Source organism: Siniperca chuatsi, linkage group LG9, assembly GCF_020085105.1.
Source record: "Siniperca chuatsi isolate FFG_IHB_CAS linkage group LG9, ASM2008510v1, whole genome shotgun sequence".
NCBI classification, from domain to species: Eukaryota; Metazoa; Chordata; class Actinopteri; order Centrarchiformes; family Sinipercidae; genus Siniperca; species Siniperca chuatsi.
This window is the reverse complement of record NC_058050.1, coordinates 7,095,805-7,116,472: the sequence shown is the minus strand read 5'-3', so window position 1 is coordinate 7,116,472 and position 20,668 is coordinate 7,095,805. Positions and strand designations below refer to the sequence as shown.

At 37.1% G+C, this 20,668-nt stretch overlaps 2 protein-coding genes across 4 annotated transcripts; both read right to left on the bottom strand.

The window, feature by feature from the left end:
* Nucleotides 1-365: 365 nt before the first annotated feature.
* LOC122881721 lies at nucleotides 366-12,992 on the bottom strand. 3 transcript variants are annotated; one of them, XM_044208263.1, is made up of 7 exons: nucleotides 9,189-12,992; nucleotides 7,849-7,976; nucleotides 5,800-5,923; nucleotides 4,900-4,942; nucleotides 4,791-4,823; nucleotides 4,604-4,636; nucleotides 366-1,299 (listed from the first exon to the last, which is right to left on the bottom strand). In XM_044208263.1, the coding sequence occupies exons 2-7, from the start codon at nucleotides 7,905-7,907 to the stop codon at nucleotides 950-952; spliced, it is 642 nt and encodes a 213-aa protein (XP_044064198.1). In that variant the 5' UTR covers nucleotides 7,908-7,976; nucleotides 9,189-12,992; the 3' UTR covers nucleotides 366-949. The 3 variants fall into 3 exon arrangements, with proteins under 3 accessions (XP_044064198.1, XP_044064200.1, XP_044064199.1); XM_044208265.1 differs by lacking the exon at nucleotides 7,849-7,976; XM_044208264.1 differs by lacking the exon at nucleotides 9,189-12,992 and having other exon boundaries at nucleotides 7,849-9,008.
* A 1,378-nt stretch (nucleotides 12,993-14,370) lies between these two features.
* Nucleotides 14,371-20,242, bottom strand: apom (apolipoprotein M). Its single transcript, XM_044208262.1, has 7 exons — nucleotides 19,781-20,242; nucleotides 19,208-19,347; nucleotides 16,965-17,035; nucleotides 15,926-16,060; nucleotides 14,714-14,812; nucleotides 14,581-14,608; nucleotides 14,371-14,468 (listed from the first exon to the last, which is right to left on the bottom strand). The coding sequence occupies exons 1-6, from the start codon at nucleotides 19,892-19,894 to the stop codon at nucleotides 14,595-14,597; spliced, it is 573 nt and encodes a 190-aa protein (XP_044064197.1). The 5' UTR covers nucleotides 19,895-20,242; the 3' UTR covers nucleotides 14,371-14,468; nucleotides 14,581-14,594.
* Nucleotides 20,243-20,668: the final 426 nt, after the last annotated feature.

The window sequence follows — 20,668 nt, the reverse complement described above, 5'->3', positions numbered from 1 at the left end:
CAATGGCTAATTAAAGTACAGTGTTATGTACTGTTTGTGTGTACAGTATTAGCCTCTAGCCAGTAAGATGAGTAACACCATGTTTTGTGTTGGCAGGGGTTTTTAGCAATACTCTTGAGGTTTCTCGGGTATCTGTGCAATGTCTCTGTGGTTTGTGTTAAATTTATTTCAATTGATAGGTGATGAGTGTGTTACCAGGCTGTGTAATGTGATCTGTGAAAATAATGGTGAGTGGGTAACAGATTTGATACACAGAACAGGTAGTCTTTCATGTTACCTCTTATTTGGGTGAAGGTGGCACCACCGTGTGGTCAGCTGGCAGTTCAACAGTGCAAATAAAGAAGTCAGTAAATTGACTCAATGGCTTTCCGATAATACAATTTGTATTACTCTTTCATATCAACAAACTTATTCGTGCCCCAGACAGTCACAGTTTACTTTAATTTAAAATGCATTTAGCTTAAATATTTACAATACCACCAAATGCCACACAGTTTCAGGAGTCAGAACCAGCTGGTTCTTGAAAGTAGAGACTTTGCTAAGGACTAATACAGTATGTTGTTTTGCCAAGATATTTTTGTCCAAAGTCAATAGGATGTAAAGATGTGACCTTTTATTAAAAGGATTTGGTTAGTAAAATCTTCCTCACCCTGCTTGATGGAGCTTTTAGCATTTTAGTGTTCCATGTTGGCCATAAAGATGATTAAAAGGCTTTACTACCCTGCAAAAAACAAGTTTCAATAATTGTTGAACATCACTGAATCCCTGTGATTTTGAGTATTTTTTGGCATAAAATATTAGTTAAATATCCGACACAAAATATTGGAACAAAATACAGGTGATGAACAGCTTTTGTTGAAACATATTAGTATAGGCCTACTAATAACATACCAGTCCAACCACAAATGATTATCTCTTGTACAGTAACAAATCCTGGAGACCCGCAGTGCTAATGAAGCTGATAGGCACCCCAGAATGTGCTCTCTGTTAGAAAAGCATCAGTGATATCTAAACTGACACTGTCTCCCTTTGTGAGGCTGACAATCTTGGCCACCCACACGGAGCCCTCTGTTGTGTGCGGGAAGGTCCCCTCAACCAGTTTCTTCATTCTTCTACCAAATGTGGCATTTCTTTTCAAAATCACAGATTTGGTGTGATTTGTCTTAGGGTGCTTGCTGAAGGTGACCTGGGCGTAGATGAAGTAGAGGCTGTCTTCCTTGCAGAGGATAGAATCATCAAGCAGGACGAGGGAGCAGGAGTGACATCCGGATGAGTCTTGCCAAGAGAGATTGTTCAGAGCTGTAGGAGATTTGGCAAACTTTTCTTAAGTTGCTCAGCTATAAAAACATTTCCCCCTCACCCATGAAACTTTAGGTAGTGACATCTTTAGGTGAGATCTCTTTGGCTCAAATTGTAGTTCTATAATCTACCAAGGCCCTTTGAAACATTCACACTCCAATTTTCATCTCAAATTGAATAAAGACGTCAGGTAAACAAAGTTGATCTTTCAAATTAATGGCTAATTTCCTTCCATTTGGCAGACTAAGCATCCCCTGACAAACTGATGTCTGTTGCCGTGGGCTGTAATTATACCTTAAGTCGGTGCAGCCCACATTACAGTTCTGCTTTGGGTTTGTTGAGGTTTTAGGAACCCACTTCACAGAGGAAAAAGGCAGTGTGGTGGGAGGAACACAATGCATGAGACTGGAAACATGACAAGACTATTCTGTCTCTCTCAGTGAGTGGTTTAGCCTGACGGTTTGCAAGCAGATGAATTGTGTGTGAATGTAGTATACGTTTATCTCTTAGATATAATAGTTGTTCAACTGGACAGTGATAAATATACTATATACTTTACTGTTCAAGTGTAAAAGTAGATAAGGTAGTAGTACAACCTTTTATTTGTATGAACAATTGTTTAAAGGGTGTTAAACTCTTATTATTTATTAAGACAAAAAGTCAGTTAAAACCTAACATAAGCCCACAATTTTACATTTTGGTTCAAATGTTGTCCAAATTATGTTTTCGATTAAATATGTGGCATCACCTTTCTCCAACTGAGCCCCACTCACTTTAAACCAGTTAAAGAAGCAAGGACAAAAACAGAAATACAGGAATCTCTCATGTGGAATGACAAAAGGTGTCGTAACTTTGGCAGAAAAATGTGTGTTCATGTCGGACCCCATTGCTTGTAGCAAGAAGCTGATTCAAAAAATACATTTTCTGGCCTTTTAACTTTAATGAACAAACTTGACGGGACCCACATAGACCCACTGATATCCGTTTCAGTCATTCTGAATTTCTCATTTTAAAATATCAGTTAAAGAATTCAAATTAGTTAATCAGAGATACTTTGTTGTTATTTACTCTTTGGTGCAGCCACATCCCGTCAATCTGCCTTATCTTCATCTGCTTCATTTAAAAGACTTCCTACGTTTCTCAGAATGACTTTCAGCAGCTACCAGAAAACATGAACTGGTTGCACCCAGCATCTGTAGCTGCCAAATGTGGCAGCAGTTTTTGTGCACTAGAAACATGATGACAGCAAGAGAGATCAGTAAAAAAGTGCGTGTCAGGCCTTGTCCTCAAACCACATCTTGCATTTTGGTCAGTTGAGACTTCAAGAAAGTGGCATCTCTGTCTCTTTTTATAATGTAGTTTTCTCTGTGTGACCATTGAAAGTCGGTGTAAAATGACAAATCTAGAAATAAATACTCGCTCTTTTAAATCTTTGACATTGACAACAAAACCGAGAGGGACCTGGATGCAGACACAATGGCGGATCTCCGCAAGAGGCATCTCTAGTCTGTTCTCAGCAGCGGACGTTGGGCTTTGTCAGTGCCCGATGCGTACCGGCTGCCCGATGCGTACCGGCTGCCCGATCCGTTCTGCACAAGCGCAAAAGTGGTCCTGTCAGTCAACGAAGGCTGCCGCAAATGTGCCTGTTCAAAATTACTCGTGATGTGAATGACTGGTCATAAAACAATCCTACTCACTTTCAAGATAACAAAATGTTTTTTAATCATTGGAAATGTAAAACTATGGTCCGTGTATCATCGGATAATGCGTTCTTCATTTGTAATAAAAAAAAACTCATTCTGTTTTGTTTTCATTCTCTGTTCATTCAATACAGTTCATTCAATATATGTAAAATACATGTTCCTCATTATGAAAATCGTTGTAAATATACATCAGAGTATATAAAATACTTAAGTAAATTCCCTATTACCTAATAGTGAACTATTAAATTTCCAGTGATTAAAAACAATTTCTTGATTTGAAAGATTTAGTTGAAGTATTTTGAACAGGCACATTTGCGGTTACTTATTTTGCGCATGTGCACATCGGATCGCGCAGCCGGTACGAATCGAGCACTGACTGTCTTCTTCGTGTAGTTTTTTCTTTAACTTCTCGTTTGCTCATGTGCGTGCATAGTCCATTTTTGGCAGAAAATGTAAATAGAGGAAACAACAAACTTTATTCGCTATTTTGGTGGAGTTGGATCATATTTTAAGGAGCAAATATTTTCTGGTTTTCCCTCTCTCCTTCCGGCTGCCCTGCCTCAACTCTCGGTGATTTACGGAGTTTCCATCACCATAACGTATTTAGCCGTGCAGCTAACTCTCCGGGCTGGGAGTGAGGAGGTTTTCAGGGAGGGGGGTTCCCAGTCCGTATATTAAGACACCCTGTTTTAATATTTCTCTCCCATAGGCTTGCACTGAATTGATTCTCAAACATACGGAACAAAAGCGTCCCGTATCAGTTCAATACGGAACCATAACCACAGGAACACTCCGTTCTGGCGTCTATCGTTTTTCCCAACCTAATTCTTGTCTGATAAACAGTAAGCTCATCAAAGTAAGTGCCCCTATATCGCTACTTTAACCAAAACCATTGAATAAAGTTCTAAAGTTGTTTTACACTAAGGCCTGCCACGCAAAAAAACTACACGAAGAAGACCAACTTCCGATTCTGAGATCACGAGATTTCCTGTCAACTGCGGAGATTCTCTTGCTGAGATCCGCCATTTTGTTTCTGCAGCTGGGTACTCTCGACAAAACCTGACATTGACTGTTGATGTTTTAGAAAGTTGAAAATGTTTCTGCTGTCATTGGACATATCTCAACTTGACCTGTCATCCTGTATGCTTGACCAGTTTTTCATAGAAATAAACAACAAAACTGAGAAATGCAAAATGGGAGGACTGGGGATTTTAACATGCAATGTGTGTCACCAAAGCTCTCATGACTTAGATTTTAGATTTCCCCTCAAGCTCATAAGAAATACAACCATAGACAGCAGTAAAGTAGACACTTAGCTCTACAGCTTTCTAAAACCCTAAAAACATACACGTGACAATATGATTTTATAAACTCGTAATCATAAAATCACATCAGTTTGTCACTCAAGACGAAGTGGTGACAATGAAAATGATTTTATAAACTCACAATCATCACACCACAACATTTTATCACTCAAGAAGAAGTGGTGACAATGAATATGATTTTATAAACTCACAGTCATCAAACCACATAAATTTACCACACATGAACAAGCAGTGACAATGAATCTGAATATTAACCAGAAGAGGAAGTGTACTTACACTTGATTAGCTGGATGTATGAGACAGAGGATCCTGAAAAGCAACATAATTTAAAGGTTAGTTGCTGAGGCAATAACTGTGGAAAGGTTCACAGTACATTTTACTTTTTGAGTTCTCCCATTAGTGTCTTTCACTTTGTTGTGAGGTTTGGGACATTGGTAGTAAAAAATCAAACTATCTAACTTACCTGTTGACTTTAACGGAGCCACAAAAGTGTTGACTGCAAAAGAAAATATTTGAGTTAAATCCAGCTTCATTCATGTAAATGTGGCATGTTTTTATGTTTTGATACTCACCTGTTGGGGTGATATTATTTGGCTTCAATGTAGAGACTTCGTCCTTGAAAAGATAGAAAATAAACCATAATCACCTTCATCATCCTTGTTACTTTGTTGTCTAACTGTCAGAAGAGAGCTACAGATTACATTTAGTCATTGTCAAAGTGAAAACCATGTGTCTCCAACATATAAACGTGCCATGAACTATGACACAGATTTGTTTTAAACTTGGTGGGGAATCAGCTTTTTTTTTTTTTTTTTTTTTTTTTGATGATTCAATGGGTTTTCGGAGGGTTTTATGATGCAGGAGAATCTTCTCAGCTTATGTAGCGCTTTAATTTATCTGGAAAATATAAAAATGATTGAAGCCAGATAAATTAGGTCAGATTTAAAATGGGAACTACTTGGTTTACACAATACAGCACATGGACACGATGACAGGAACACCCATACAATGTCTAGTCAATCATAATGTCGCTGCCAGAGGCACTTTTTGGGACTCACTGGACTTAGCAAACAGCAACAAAATTAACTTGTCAAAAAGACTGAGATTAGACTGGAACTGCTGTCTGATAGCATGGAACAAATTTAGAAGCTACTTTTTTTGCATGTAATATAGTTGTTATATAATTTTACAACTTATGGTTTTTATGTAACATCATGAGTGGAACATGTGTCTTAACATGTGTTGGCATTCAATTCCCAAAACACATGTTCAGTCACGTGACATGTATCAGCTACATGAGAGTGTCACACATGAAATACGAAGTCTAACATAGTAGTCCAAAACTGTTCCGACTGCATTACTATTCAGTCATTAAGTCACTATAATGTTGCTATAATGTAAACTGTCAGGTAATAGATGACACTTAAAACAGTGAATATGATTCTAAAGGTAATTTTCTCTTCACCTCTCACCTCAGTGGACTTTGGTTTGATTGAAGTGAGAACTGCAGCCATAACCACCATGGCCACGGTGAGGAGACCACACCACACCTGCAGCAGCAGGTACTTATGAGAGGACTTCGACTGACCCTCCATTCTGTCAAATACACACACATGCACATTCGTTTTGTCATATATTTGAGGAGATTGTACTGATTTTAATTACTTCCCTGGAGACTTAATGTAATACCAAGTCTGACCCTTTTTACATCCTGGCCCTTATTTTTGTAGTTTTGAGTATCATTCTTAATAAGTAACTAAGTACATTTTCTCAAGTAGTTTACTTAAGTACAATGTTGAGGTACGTGTATTTAACTTAAGTATTTCGATTGTATGCTACTTTATATTTCTACTCTACTACATTTCAGACTGAAATATTGTACGTTTTACTCCACTACATTTATTGGACAGCTATAATTACTAGTTACTTTTCAGGTTAAGATTTTACATTTTACAAAAACATATGATGAGCTTCTACATAAAGTGCAGATGAAGATTAAACCAGCAGTTTCCAATCTTTTTGGCTTGTGACTCCTTACAGAAAAGCATTGTCAATGGGGCCCCTTGTCACAATTCAGATGTCTATGAGTTGTTCGCCGTTCCACCAAAGAGACATTCACCCTCTGAACTTCTCACATGGTTTCATTTAAATAACTGTTTGTGGCCCAAAGATGTACAATTATCCAATGTTTCATAAAAAAGCAAAGATTAGAGAAAAGTCTAAAAAATGAAAACAAATTTGTGTAGCAGAACTTTCTTTTTCTTCTTCAGATTCATTTTGTGACCCTTTGGAGGGGGCCCGACCCCTAGGTTAAGACTGGACTAAACTATCTAACTGTATATAAAGTAGTTAAAACTAGCTCCAGCTTGACCAGCTACAACAGTAAAATGCTGCTTACACATTGATGCATTAGTATTAACATTAGTATTAACAATCTAATAATGCAATGTACAATAATTTGTTTTACTCCGGAACGAGTACTTATTTATTATTTTGATACTTTTAGTATGTTTGGCTCATGACACTTTTTTACTTTTTACTTGCATTTTATTTGGTAAATAACATGACTCAGAGCCAAAACTCATAAAATAGGACTCAGCTTGTAAATAAAAACCTCTAACTAAAAATTTAACCTCTAACTCACACACAACAACAGGGCCAAATGGATGGCTGTATTGCACACATTGCATCATGGGTATATGTACCCTCAGCTCATAACCACTTTGCAGCTGCTTCTCTGGGATTTTACCTCAGTGGGAGTTTTTTGGTCCTGCACAGAGAATAGTATGTCAGTGTATAGTTTGTGGTTTGGTTGTTTATTTGTAATAACATAGACTGAAACTTATCAGTGATTGCTAAAATACCACTAGCCCTGAATTGTGTGTCAAGTGGCTGTCAGTCAAACTCCAAACCTTTAAACAAGAATGTTACGATGGTCTCCGTGTAATTTCCAGTAGCATACTTTTCATACTGGTCCAAGCACATTACTCTACTTTACATTCCAGTGTATATGATTTATGATTCGCAGTAGGTAAAACAGTGTGTCCCATAAAGGTTAAGCACTATTAGGTTAATTACAGTAAATAAATCCAAACAATATCCCAACAGGTCTTATTAAATCTGGAATAGCCTCTTGACCACTGACTATGGAAACGGAGGGAATTTGATGCTCAAAGATGTAAATTTTTGAGAACTCAAATTTTCATTAAGTGTTTTGTTCAATTGTACCAAAACATGTCATTATTTCCTCTGGACAACGAGCCTGAGGAAAATAGTGCAGAAATACCGAAAAGATGTCTTGATTTAAAAAATCCCACCCTTGAACATGTTTTTTCCCGTGTCTACACATACTAGTATAGTTTTGGAATTTAAGCATCTCAACAGTTTTCTCTCAACAGCAATGATCTTATCCACAGATCACTGAATAAAAACATCAGTTTTCTCAGAGATATCACAGGAATGTAAAACAATGGCACACCTTTAAGAGAGAATCTAAATTCACTCACTAAATCTTGACTCACCCAGTGTGTGTTGAACTCTCAGTGTCCAAATTCATCTGCTGCTTCTCTCTGAGAGACATGACAGGTTGACAGGGTTTTCCCTTTTACATGGGCTTGTAGTGAAGATGAGATGGAGTTTTTTTTTTCCTCTGTAGAGAGAGTTGTGGTTACACAGAGAGGAGGAAGGAGGCTGTGGTGTAGGTGGCTCCACTTGTGGATAGCAAAGCATATTGCATGTGAAGCAAAACTGAGAAGTACCACATAAGAACTGGTGTGAAACATTTATTGGATTAATGAAACCAAAACGCAGTTTCATATAGTATAACTGATATGGAACAAATGGCCACCCTTAATTCCCCTAAAATGAAAGTAAGTAAGTACAATATTTAACAACAAATTGTTTAGAAGTTTAAATATGTTGATAGATGATACGGATATTTTATGTCCGTGGTGCAGCCCCTCACTGTCACGTTAATGTTTGTTGTGGGTGGTTTGTGTTTCCCCACATTTATAGGTCACTGTCAGAGTTTAACACCCAAACAAATATTATGGGGACTTTTTCTTCACACCATGCATTTGAAATGAATTGACCTGATGTGTGATGAGGAAATACACTGCCTTTGTGAATGTGTAATGCAACATATGGCGTCCCTTTTGACATGCTGTTGCCTCATTCTATCTCTCATCAAAGTCTATTTTCTGAATAAAAGACTCAGTATAAAAGTGTTTACATATGTAGTCAGTGGTGGAAGAAGTATTTAGATCCTTTATAGTTTAAAAATACTCCAAGTACAAATACAAGTAAAAGTCCTCAAAATGTTACTTAAGTAAAGGTCCAGAGGTATTATCAACAAAATGTACTTCAAGTATCAAAGTAAAAATACTCATTATGCAGAATGGCTCCTGTCACAGTATTATAGTATTATATAATATTATATTATTCAGTTTTTATCACTAACGAATTCATGTAAGAGCATTTCAATGTTTTAGTTTCTCAATATGGAGCTAATTTTAGATACTTTGTATACTACTGGGTCAATTAGTAGTATAGTACTGCATCACATCATATGAGCATATCATATGTTCTTCTATATAAAAAGTAACTAGTAACTACAACTGTCAAATAAATATAGTGGAGTAAAAAGTACAACATTTCCTTCTGAAATGTAGTGTAGTATAAAGCATAACATGGAAATACTCTTGTTGTACTTAATTACAGTACTTGAGTAAATTTGTTACATTCCACCACTTGTCACAGATATGCCAGGCCTCACAGCCAGTAATCACCCACACCTGCTGCCAGTTACACTCCTGCTCCCCATCAGTCCCAATCACAGCCGGTACAAAATCACACTACTCACCTCAGTCAGTGTCCAACCTCGTTCAGACATAGGACTCCTTAACCCATTGCTAGAATGCTTCATTCCAGTCTCCTGGTGGTTTCTCTAGTCTCCCGGTGGTTTCTCCAGTGTTTAGCCAGTCTGTATCTCCCTCCTACAAACTTTCCACTCTCCACACCCTCCACTTCTGGCTATCATCTAATAAAGAACATTCCTGTCCACCTTGGTGTCCCCTGCCTGTCTGTAACCGTAACACCGCTGTATGTAGCAAACTTAAAGTTTAAAGGGTTAAGAAAGCTCCAAATGAATAAATTTACGCTTCATGAAGTCTTGGAACATACCTCAAATTTAGATGTTCAAATACATGTGGGGGTTGTTTCTTTAAAAAATTTTGATTCAGCAACTTTCTTCCTGTTCCTTGTTTGACTAATCAATTATGGGGCAAATTGCACAAGGTTCATCTAATGCTACTTTTTAAAATCTTATTTGCAAATCAATACCATACATTTTTGGTCATTTTTTGTCTGTTTAATTTTGTTGTGGCTTTTTTTGGTCATTTAATTTTTTACCAGCACTTGTCGTTTAACAGAATTTGCCAAAACCTTTCCATTAGGTAATGCAATATGTGTGAAACGCATTTTAAGATAAGATAATATAAAATGACGTTTAGGTAAAGTGACACCCCATAGGTTACAAACGTGAAGTGATGTTTTACATTTGCGGTCAGAGTTGTGTTGTCCAACTGTTGGATACTGATACAAATACAAAGAGGGAATTTTGTACTAAAAGACTGCTAATGCCTAATATTAGCTTCAGATAAACTTTGGAATGTATTTTTTTACACAGAGCAAGAACTGTGGATTTTGTCCCCTATCACTTACATTGAAAGCTCATTAGGAAGAGATCTTTTAATGCAACCGTGCAACAGCAAGAACGTTTTGAAGAAAAGGAAATGTCGACCGGGTTACGTTTTCTATTAACATAATGAGGAAATGTTGTTAATTAACATATCTGACAAGTTACAAAAACATTGATACTAAACGTGTCAGTAAAATTTACATTTTGATTAAATTTTTTCCCCACCAAAATATTTGATCCTGCAATACAATATCTGCTTATAGTGACTACAGCATTATTAAACTTTTTTATGGTTATGTTTAAGCCCTCACAGCGCTTGGTTAAGATTAGAGAAAGTGTTTATTAAATTTTAACCAAAACTACAACCTTTTCCTAACCTTAACCGAAGTGATTTAAACCCAGCCACAGACGGGGATCTGGATGCGAACTCCAGACTCTGGTGTCACAGTCCTGCTACTCTGGTGCAGTTCATAAATGTAGCATTTCATTCACTCAAAAAACATTGCCTCTGAACATAAACCAGCTAGCGATGACATTTTTCAGTACAATGTAATTGGGAAAACAATTTAGTACTATATAAACATAATCTTTAGGAGACAGGGTTTTTTATGGCCAATATGAACAGGATGAATGATTACAGAAAGCAATGTACATAAGGGCATCTGACTATTATTTTAAGACAAACTTGAAAAATTGTGAACCTATCCTTTAAAGTGGACAGAACTGCACTGGAGAAGCTGCCCTGCTTTTACTTTTACCCACATCCTGAAAGCTGCACTAATGCAGTTACCATCATTACTATAGATAGGACTCTATTGCTGAAACGCTGTCTTGTGGAATGAATTGATGGTAAGAGGAACAAAGTTACAGTATTTCAAATGTAAATGTAGAAATGAGGATGAGAAATCTTGGTATGAAAACGGTAGTGAAAGTTGCAGTTGGGTTTTGAAGAATGCAGTGTGAGACAGAGAGTAAGGGTCAATTTCCATTTCACTTTACTGTGTTTGGTTTCATGCTCCATGGGACATCCCCAACCAACCAGACTATGTTCTCCTGGATTATGTAAATGTCACCAACTTTCTCCTACTGTATCTCTGTCAAGCACAAACACACACACACACACACACACCCCTACATATGCAACATGAAAGACATGTGGGCTTGATGTGGGCTGTTGGGTGCTGTCCCCACTTAAAACAACAAAGGGAACAAACTGTTCACAATTGCCTCCTGTGTGTCCTACCTGTAATAGTAAAGTATTTAATGAAAACAGGTATGGTTTCTTCTTATCAAATGTTTCTACATAATTTCCCACCAGGTTCAATTGGCCAGTTAATATGAATAGAGATCAAAGTAAGCTCTGATTCTATTAGGATTTGAAAAAAACAAAATAAATACATATGGTCAGTGTGGTCTGAAATAAAGAACTGTGTGCCCCAAAACTCATAAGCCATAGAAAACCAAGTTGTTCTTTTGTTTTAGGTCATTAGTTCTCATGTCAAAGTTCAACTCCGCCCAATGAGAACATTATGTCACTCTGTTTAGTCCCACTGGTGTAGATCCTATAATGCATTTATTTGAACAAATACTCACAGTTCTGGTTTTCGAAGACATCGCTGGTACAAGCATGTGATTTATTAAAAGAACCATAAATAGAACTTAAAGACCCTGCAAACTTGTTTCAATCCTAACTATTTCTCTATAACATGTAATATTTATTATTAAAACAGCAACAATAAGTTAATGTTTTGCAAAAAAAAAAAAACTTCTTTAGGTATAATTCATTAAGAGTTTAACAGTAAAAAACTCAGCTAATCTGCTTCATCAGGACTTTTTGGGTGTGATTTGATCAAATTTGATTGATAGTGGCCTGGCAAGAAAACAACCCCACAACATATCATCAGATTTAATTCCAATCATGTTAAATCCTGATTGGTGCAGGGAAGTACGTGACATCATGTTTTTCCAAATGAGCTGATTGAGAAAAAAGGTTTTAAGGTTTAAATTATATACGAAGATGATAACACAATGTGTGTGGAGCCTGCAGCAAAGATGGAAAGATTGAAAGTGAGGGTTAAATTTTCAAGTTTTGCTTCACTTCAAGTCAGCATTGGAAAAACAAGAACAAACACAATCTTTGAACTGTTTTAAAATATTTTCATATGTCATTATACCAAGATGTAAAGACTGAAGGCTCTCGTCTTGGACAGAGCTACAGTTCACTTATTTTGCCGTAACAGAGTCATGTTTTTAAGCATTTTTAAAGCCCCCCTCCACTCAAAAATGTGTTTTGCTTATTGTTACTTCACTTGGATGTTTGACCTTCAGTGTACAGAATGATGTATGTGCAGAGTTTGACACTAGAAGGTTGTTTTCACATTCATCTGTTGAAAGTGGAAAGTGTGTTCAAGGCCTCTACATACGAGCATGATTTTGTGACATCACAACTAGTTGGGAAGCCAATCATGGTCCAGTATGCAACTTACACAAGTGTGATGTGGACACTTGAAACCTCCAGTGCACACAAGAATGGAGACACTTTGTGTTCAGCAGTTACACTTTTAAAATGAAAAATAACTGCATATTCATAGATTCTGGATTTTGCAATAAGGGTGAATAAGTAGATGTAATTAGTTAACTGAACTTTTGATGTGGAAAAACATATCAGACACATCGTTTGAGTATTTTAATTTGTCTTTAAACATGTCTGGAGGGGATCTTTAACATAAGACAGTGGATGCTTTTTTTAAATGTAATTTTTGTACCACATCACTTTTCATCTCACATTTTACCCGCTGCATACTCTCAAGTTTTATGATAATAAAACACAATTTAATGTGAAACAAAATGTTCATGGACCTGTATTGGTGGACCAGACGCGGAATCTAACTTAAGTAAAATTTTGAAGTACTTGTACTTTATTTGAGTATTTCCATTTGATGCTACTTTGTACTTCTCCACTACATTTCAGAGGGAAATATTTTACTTTTTATTCCACTACATTTATCTGACAGCTAGAGTTACTAGTAACTTTTAAGATTAAGATTTTACATAAAAAACACATGATCATCATACAGTATAACATACATCGCATTGTTAAAGATTAAACCACCATAGCTTTGGCCTTTGGCTTGTGACCCCTTACAATAAAGCAGTGTCTTCATACATTTTGCTGATAATACTTCTATGCTCCTACTTAAGTAGGATTTTGAATGCAGATTTTGAATACTTGTAATAGGGTATTTTAACATTGTGGTTTGATGGTACACTGGAGTGCGTTATCCAAGCAGAGACCAATAATGGTAAACCAGCCTGCGAAAGTTGATGAAGGGAATTCAACTTCTGTTTTTTTGTACTTCGTCATCATGTTCTTGTCCCCCATAAACATTTCCAACGCCCTGGTCAATTTCACGACCATGTGTGTTACTAAGTGACTGTGCTTTGTTTACTAAATACATATTTGAAGAAATGTCTTACAGTTGGGATGTGTCACTGTCGGCATGACACATTCAGCAGTGATGAGAAAGAGCAGAACATTGAGTTCACAGTCATGCTGCCTTTTGTTTGCTCCAGGGTAAAGGTGAGGTACAAAGAAGGTAAGTGACTGTGCAATATCGGTTGTTGTGGTAACAACAAGAGCATAAACACAAACACATTGCTGATACAATTATTCTCCTTCTGTTTATTCTGAGTAAACTGTTGTTGCTTGTTTGGGAAATGTAATACCCATCACTTTGTTTGCAGGTGAGATGTTTTTCCAAAGAAAACTGACCAGAAACAGGGTGTAAAAAACAACGGTGTATGAATAAAATCTGTATTACATCATACGACAACATAGAGTAGCAAACAAGTCATTTATTTATATGAAACTGATCCTGATCATTACTTTAATAGAGTCTTAATGAACCAATATTTTTCTTGGCAGAACTGCATCACATTTGCCCCACCACTTTCAGGTTTTCAAAAAATAATTTCTTTGAGGCATAAAACCAGTAAACAATTGTGCTGCCTTCATTCAAATTATGTGAACAGGTATTTCTGTTAAGTGGCATCATGGGAATTCCCCGGGTTACTGCTGAGTGGATGTGGGTGGATTCTCCCCCACAAAGGTGTTTTTCTTTTCTTAACTCAAACGATTGTGCCTCTGGTTATTTGGACTGAAAGGAATAATGGGTGGATGAGCAAACAACCAAAACAACATCATGGCTGCCTTCACTTTTCATCATAGCATCATATTTTTGACACTTCAAATCACTGGTTTTTATGATGTCATTTGATGTTGATGAAAAAATGTTGGTACTCATTCTCAGTCTATGGTAAAAGGTGAATAAAATACCACATTTCCTGAAGGAAACACTACTTTATTTGTTTCACTGTTACACAGGGAAAACATGAAATAATCTTATTATCATCCAGAACGTCCATGGCTCTAGCAACAGCATCCTGTAAGAAATTGTGTAGAACCAAGAGCCTGTAATTTTAATCAGCAAGTACAGACCAAGTATGAAAAATCATTAAAATGGCAATGGAAGTCAGATGTAATATTCATGCCTACCTCAATGTGAATATTTAGGTGCAAAACTCTGTAAATGCAAAATAAATATAATTGTTAGATTCAAAAAGAAATATTTTAAGATTCAGAAACACCCCCCCAAATAAAAGAAAGGTAAATTATCTAAACGACATACCTTTCTCTTGAGGTACTCTGACACTTGCCAACATGTTATGGCAAGCCGAGTTTTTCAGAAATGCTCTCATCACCTCAGAGTCGATATCACTCTGGCGAGCTACAGTGAAATACAATTGACAAAAAAAGGTTGATTGCTGTCAAACATTTACAACAATCACATGGATTGTTTGTTTAAATTAACCTTACCTTACCTTACCCCAAAATGAAAATTGAGTACCCACTCACTTTTATGTCTGTTGTGATCTAAATGCTTTGCAGCCAAAAATAATTAAACACCCAGTTTTTACCTCATGATATCCTGAATGTTGCTGCATGGTCATTGGATTTTGACTACACTGCCAAAGTATTACAAGCCAAAGCACAGTAACTACATATTTGGTCAAAACTGAGATAAGACTGGAATCTGACTTTTTGGCATTTGTTTTACCATATAAAAATATTATTATGCCATAGAAACATATGATTTCTGTGAAAACAGTGTAGAAAATTGTCACAGAGAGAACGACAACTAGACGGCTAAAGCGGGAGAGCTAACACTATATCAATGAAAGCTAGCCAGTGGAAAAGCTACAGGCTAGCCTTAGCTAAAGCTAAAACAAAATGTATGCAAACAGCTATTTCTACGCGCCTCCCCTGCTGATTTTGACAGATTCATAAATTTAAAAAATATTTTGTGCTTTGCTAGTGCTAAGTTCTTATGTGAGTTCTCTGATTAATAAATGTATTCTTTGATTTTGAAACAGTAGCCTTATGTTGTTGCTACAACAGAGCAGGAGGGTTATTATTTATTTCAATATACTGTGAATATCAAAAGTAGAAGAGCAGACAGACACTAGTGAACAAACTAGTTTAAATGGAAAAGAAAGCTAAAAGAACACATTTTGTTTGTAGATAAGTATAGTATCTGCATATTTTAGGTCTATGGCACTGGAAAGTCCTTAATCAACCTAGGTATAAAATTAAGACATTACAATCTTTCTGTAAAGCAGTTTGCTGGCCAGCCTGAAACATTTTTACCATTTTTCTCAATTTTACTGCTTCTGTGGATACTGCTCTCTGCCTTTGTAGGACAGTACAAAACACAGATTATGCAGGACAAGGTGAAGATATTTTATTGGTATTTGACTTAGAAGGCTGTAGAAGGTAATAGTTTGGGAGAGGGCTGAAATTAGTAATATTTGGGGTGAACTATTCCTTTAAGATGGCTTACCATACAACATGAATCTGTTGAGGGAGTCCTCTGTGTCTGTCTTGCTTAAAGGTGGCTCTACTTCCTGGAAAATTATGCACTCCAGGCAGTTGGCCCACTTGCCGCTCCAAAACAGGTTCCTCCGCTCTGGCTTTCCTGAAACAAAACAACAAGAGGCCAGCAACAGTAGTGATCAGTGACAAGACTAAGTCAACATAGTGCTGTGTGCTCTCAAAAGGCTACAAGACTAATCATTAATAGAGGTGTCTTTGTTCTAAGGCTGCTTTCTCGTAGTTGACCAGTAGACTCTGATGGCCTTGGTCAATGCTGGATTACCAATTGGACAAAGCAGACTGCTCCAGGCTTACTGGGTGTCAACTGGTTTTCTAGTATTCAAGTATGCACCACAAAAGCACACCTTGGGAAATACGCTAAAATTTGCTTTCTGACAGAGAGTTAGATGAGATGATTAATACCAGTCTCATATCTGTTTGTTATACAAGGCTACAGCCAGAAGCCATTTCACTTAGCTTAACACAAAGAATGGAAACAGGGGAAAACAGCTGGCTCTGTCTGACTAACAAAATCCACCTAACAGCACCTCTTAAGTTCACAAATTAACACATAATGTCTCATTGTTATTTTTGTTCCAAAACGAGGTACTTTCTCTCTTTGCCCTGTTGGCATCCACCTGTTGAAATTCCTTTTTTTTTTTTTTTGTAATGTAGGCTCTATTGTAGTTCACCATAGCAATATTTTGGAAATAATCTTTGGAAAGCTATAGCTATGTGTCCAGTCAGTGTGAAGAAAAGGATTTATACCCTTTCCCTCACACTACTACCTAATTGTTCTACATGAAACAACTTGAGTATAATTACTGAATCCTTGTAATGTTTTGGTGTGAAGGTTTATCTTGTTTTATTTTAAAACTGGCACAAAATTCCCATCTGCAAAGTCTCAAAAAATAATAATAATAATTGGCACCCATGCCTATTCATCACTTCTGTGTGCATGTGTGGGTGTTTTTAACATCTGTGAATGCAGATGGTACTGTAGTTACCTTGCAGTTCCAAATCATCCCTCTCAGGAGGTATAGTATAGGTCCAGGTCTGATTTTTGCAGTTATCTCCTCTAAAAAAACATTTTAAAAATAAATACACATTTAGCATGAAACAGTTTTATATTTCATGGAATAATGACATAATAAGATAAACATGGCAACAAGACTTTCAGTTTTGAAACAGAAATTCACACTTTTTAAACGTCACTTCCCTAATTCTGGTGTCTATTTATGATCTTGGGTTTTCTTATTTCTGTTTTTTCTCACAGCAGAGCCACTTTCATACTGTCTACATCTCTCTCCCTATCCTTGTGTACTCTGGTGTGCTCTCCTCTCCTGGTGTTCCTTGTCAGTCCTCTGTTCGTCACTGTGTGTGTGTGTGTGTGTGTGTACCGGCCTGGGCGGGGTTGCCTGGTTTTCCCTCCTGCAGCGGATCACCGGCACTCCTGAAGTTCATCATCCAATCGGTCTCTACCTCCCAACCAGCGCTAGATCGTCTCCGTACTCTCTTCTACGGCTCTCTTCTCGACTCAGTTAAGTATATTGTTACCCGTTATTGTCATATCTCGTGTAACCCTGTCTGACTCTGCCACAGAGTCACTCCCTGGCGGTGATCGCAGCCACCGTGTGTCCTATGATCTCTGCAATGCCTCTTCCCTATTCTGCCTGCCACGCTACCCAAGCCATATCCAGAAGCCCCGCTCTGCGGCTGCGCCCCTGGAACCCAGCCGGTGCCCCACGGACTGTGTCGGTAGACTGCACTCCTGTCCCCAGCGAAGTACACCTGTTCCGCCCTCTCTGGAAGAGCGCTCAGCGACCAATACTGGTGTACAAATGTGTAAAAACTGTCCGGCTCTCCACCTCGCTGTGCTCTGCTTTTGGGTCCTTAGATAGTAACCCATAACACATACATATAAATGTATACACGTGTTATATAATTAAAACTTGATGTCCAGTGGTGGAAAGTAACTAAGTACTTTACTCAAGCTTAAGTACAGTTTTGAGGTTCTTTTACTTTACTTGAGTATTTCCATTTTATGCTACTTTATACTTCCACTCCACTACAATACAGAGGGATATATTGGACTTTTTACTCCACTACATTTGACAGGTGTAATGACTAGTTACTTTTCAGATACATAAAAAACAATATAAGCTTATCAGATACAATGCATTGTTAAAGAGTGCTCAAAAAAAAAAGAAGAAGTGTCTGCTTGGGGCCCCTTGTCATGTTTCAGATGTCTATGAGTTGTTAGCAGTTCCACCAAAGAGACATTTCACCTCTAAACTTCTCAGATGGTTTCAGGGCTCTAAGAGGTAAAATGATTTATTTCACGAAAAGGCAAAGATTAGACAATAATCCAAAACATTATTTTGCGTCACAGAACAACAACTTTTCCCCCTCCTTTCCTACCCTATTAATCATACCATGACCCCTCAGTTTTATCTTGTGACCCTTAAGAGGTGGTCGACCCCTAGGTTGTAGGCTGGACCATTTAGACTACTGTATATAAAGCAGTTAAAACGAGCTCCACCTCCACCAGTTACAACAGTAAAATTATGCTTACACACTGATGCATCAGTATTAATCTAATAATGGAATATATAATAATATGTCCATCATGGGGGCCAATTTTCTGCAGAATGAGTACTTTTACTTTTGATGCTTTAAAATGTAGCTAAAAATACTTCTGTACTTTTACTTAAGTAGGATTTTAAATGTAAGACTTTTACTTGTAATGCAGTATTTTTACATAGTGGAATCGATACTTTTACTAGTAGTTCTTCCACCAGTGGCTATTGTAAATGAATAAAATTATGACCCAATCTAGACTTAAACATGTTGTTAATGTGAGTTCAAATAGTCACTTAAAATGTACAAAATACACCTGTTTTTAATTAATTCAAACTAAAAAGACAAAAACTAAGCTAAGACTTAATAAACATTTATACTTTATTGACTTATTACTAACTGCTGTGTAGTAATTCACCAAAAGATCAGTTATCGCCATGAATGTCATGTCAAAAGCTTTCCATTTCCTATATTATAATATCTTGCTACATCTCATACTAGTTTTGGAGAAGGGCCTTTGACCTCATCATCACCTGCTTCATAAAAGATGCAGATGTGAAGTGTTTTATGAAACATTTGCACTTCCTTTTATTTAAATTTTTTCTTGTTTAGACTTTCAAATGTTGGGATTTATTCCTATATGGTAGTGTGTGTGTATTTGCTGCCTCACATGCGCATATGTCCAGTCAGCAGTAGTGTGTCATTGGCTTTCTCTTCCATGGTGAACCAAATGTTGTCCAATGCTTTGAACCTCTGGATGTCAGCCTCTCTGCGACTGACTGCTGCTTTAAAGTACCATTTCCCCAGATACTAAAACAGACAGAGACACAGAGAAGTGGCATGACAGTGTGGGGTGGTACAGGTACACGAACGAAACCTATTTTCAGATATAAGCCCACAACTTGCGGCAAAGACCTCTTGTGGAAAGAACAGAGGGAGTGGAAAGTGTGTCTGTGTGGCTGCGTATTTTCTCGGTTAATCTCTCTGTATCTACAATAACTGTGAAATGCCAGTGCATTACGCAATGACACACAACCAAAGGGTATACTGTATATTAAGATATTAAAATTAGGTTAAATGCATGTATCACAAATTACAAAATGTGTCATAAAATTCAGTTCCCTGGAAAGTCATACGAAATGAAGTGCCAATGACAATAATCAAATGTTTTTGCGTAATAGGTTATGGTATGTGAGTACCTTTTGCATTTTGATAATCAGAAAATCTAAATTTTGTTTCTCACCTGCTGACGGTCGATAGTGGTTGCAGGTAACTGCTCAGGAAATGAGCAAGGAACAATGGCCTGATACAACAAACCATATAAATAGAGAAAATATGACCATGCTTCATTCAACATAGCTGCAACCTAAGAGCTTGACAATGAGCCTGATCAAAATGTCTGTTACTCCTCAAGAGACTCTGAATTTTTGTAATGTTCCAACATGTCACGTTAAAAGAGTGTGGGTGTAAGTAAATTATTAACATGTATAGCTGCAATATCCGTGATCTTTGAAGGAGTTGAATAGAGTCAGGCTACTCAACACACTGCTGCTACACAATACCAATACCAGTTCACCCCCCCACTCTTTACCTTTGTTATTGTCTTGCACTGTCTTAATTTTGCACTGGGGGTGTTGTTTCTGCACCATTGTCCTGAGGGAATGACATTTCATTCTAATGTATAGCTGTATATTGAGGAATGACAATAAAACCCACTTGAACTTGAACTAATAGGTTAAATATGGGGTGTCTCTGTCCTTTAATGTAAAGACTCAACTTTAGGATAAACACATTTATAGTAAAATGAACACAGCGAGCTTTACTCGTGTTCCAAAATCTGCTCAAAAGAGAAACTCTCTCAGTAGGCCTCATGAAGAGTCCTACTGAGTCATCAGCTTCACGTAGGAGGTGGTGGTTTCTTTTAAATCACTTCAGCAAAGCTATAGTTAATTATAGAAAGTTTCTTACTATTGGCAAGTAAACTAACATGCTACAAACTCAAGAGACTGCTTTGAAATACTAAAATAAAAACCAGAGCATTGCTTATTTGTTTGAGTTTGGTCTGTCCTAACTGAAGATTTCCCACACACTCTGTGTCAACATACATCTACTAGGAATCATTAACTACTTG

Coding starts and splice junctions, on each gene's coding strand:
- LOC122881721 (XM_044208263.1), bottom strand. CDS start 7,907: ATGTCTCTCAGAGAGAAGCAGCAGATGAATTTGGACACTGAGAGTTCA. Junction 4,943..5,799: donor TCAAACCAAAGTCCACTGAG/GTGAGAGGTGAA, acceptor TATCTTTTCAAG/GACGAAGTCTCTACATTGAA. Junction 4,637..4,790: donor GGCTCCGTTAAAGTCAACAG/GTAAGTTAGATA, acceptor GTTGCTTTTCAG/GATCCTCTGTCTCATACATC.
- apom (XM_044208262.1), bottom strand. CDS start 19,894: ATGTTGAATGAAGCATGGTCATATTTTCTCTATTTATATGGTTTGTTG. Junction 17,036..19,207: donor CTGACTGGACATATGCGCAT/GTGAGGCAGCAA, acceptor ATGTTTTTTTAG/AGGAGATAACTGCAAAAATC. Junction 14,813..15,925: donor CAACAGATTCATGTTGTATG/GTAAGCCATCTT, acceptor ATTTCACTGTAG/CTCGCCAGAGTGATATCGAC.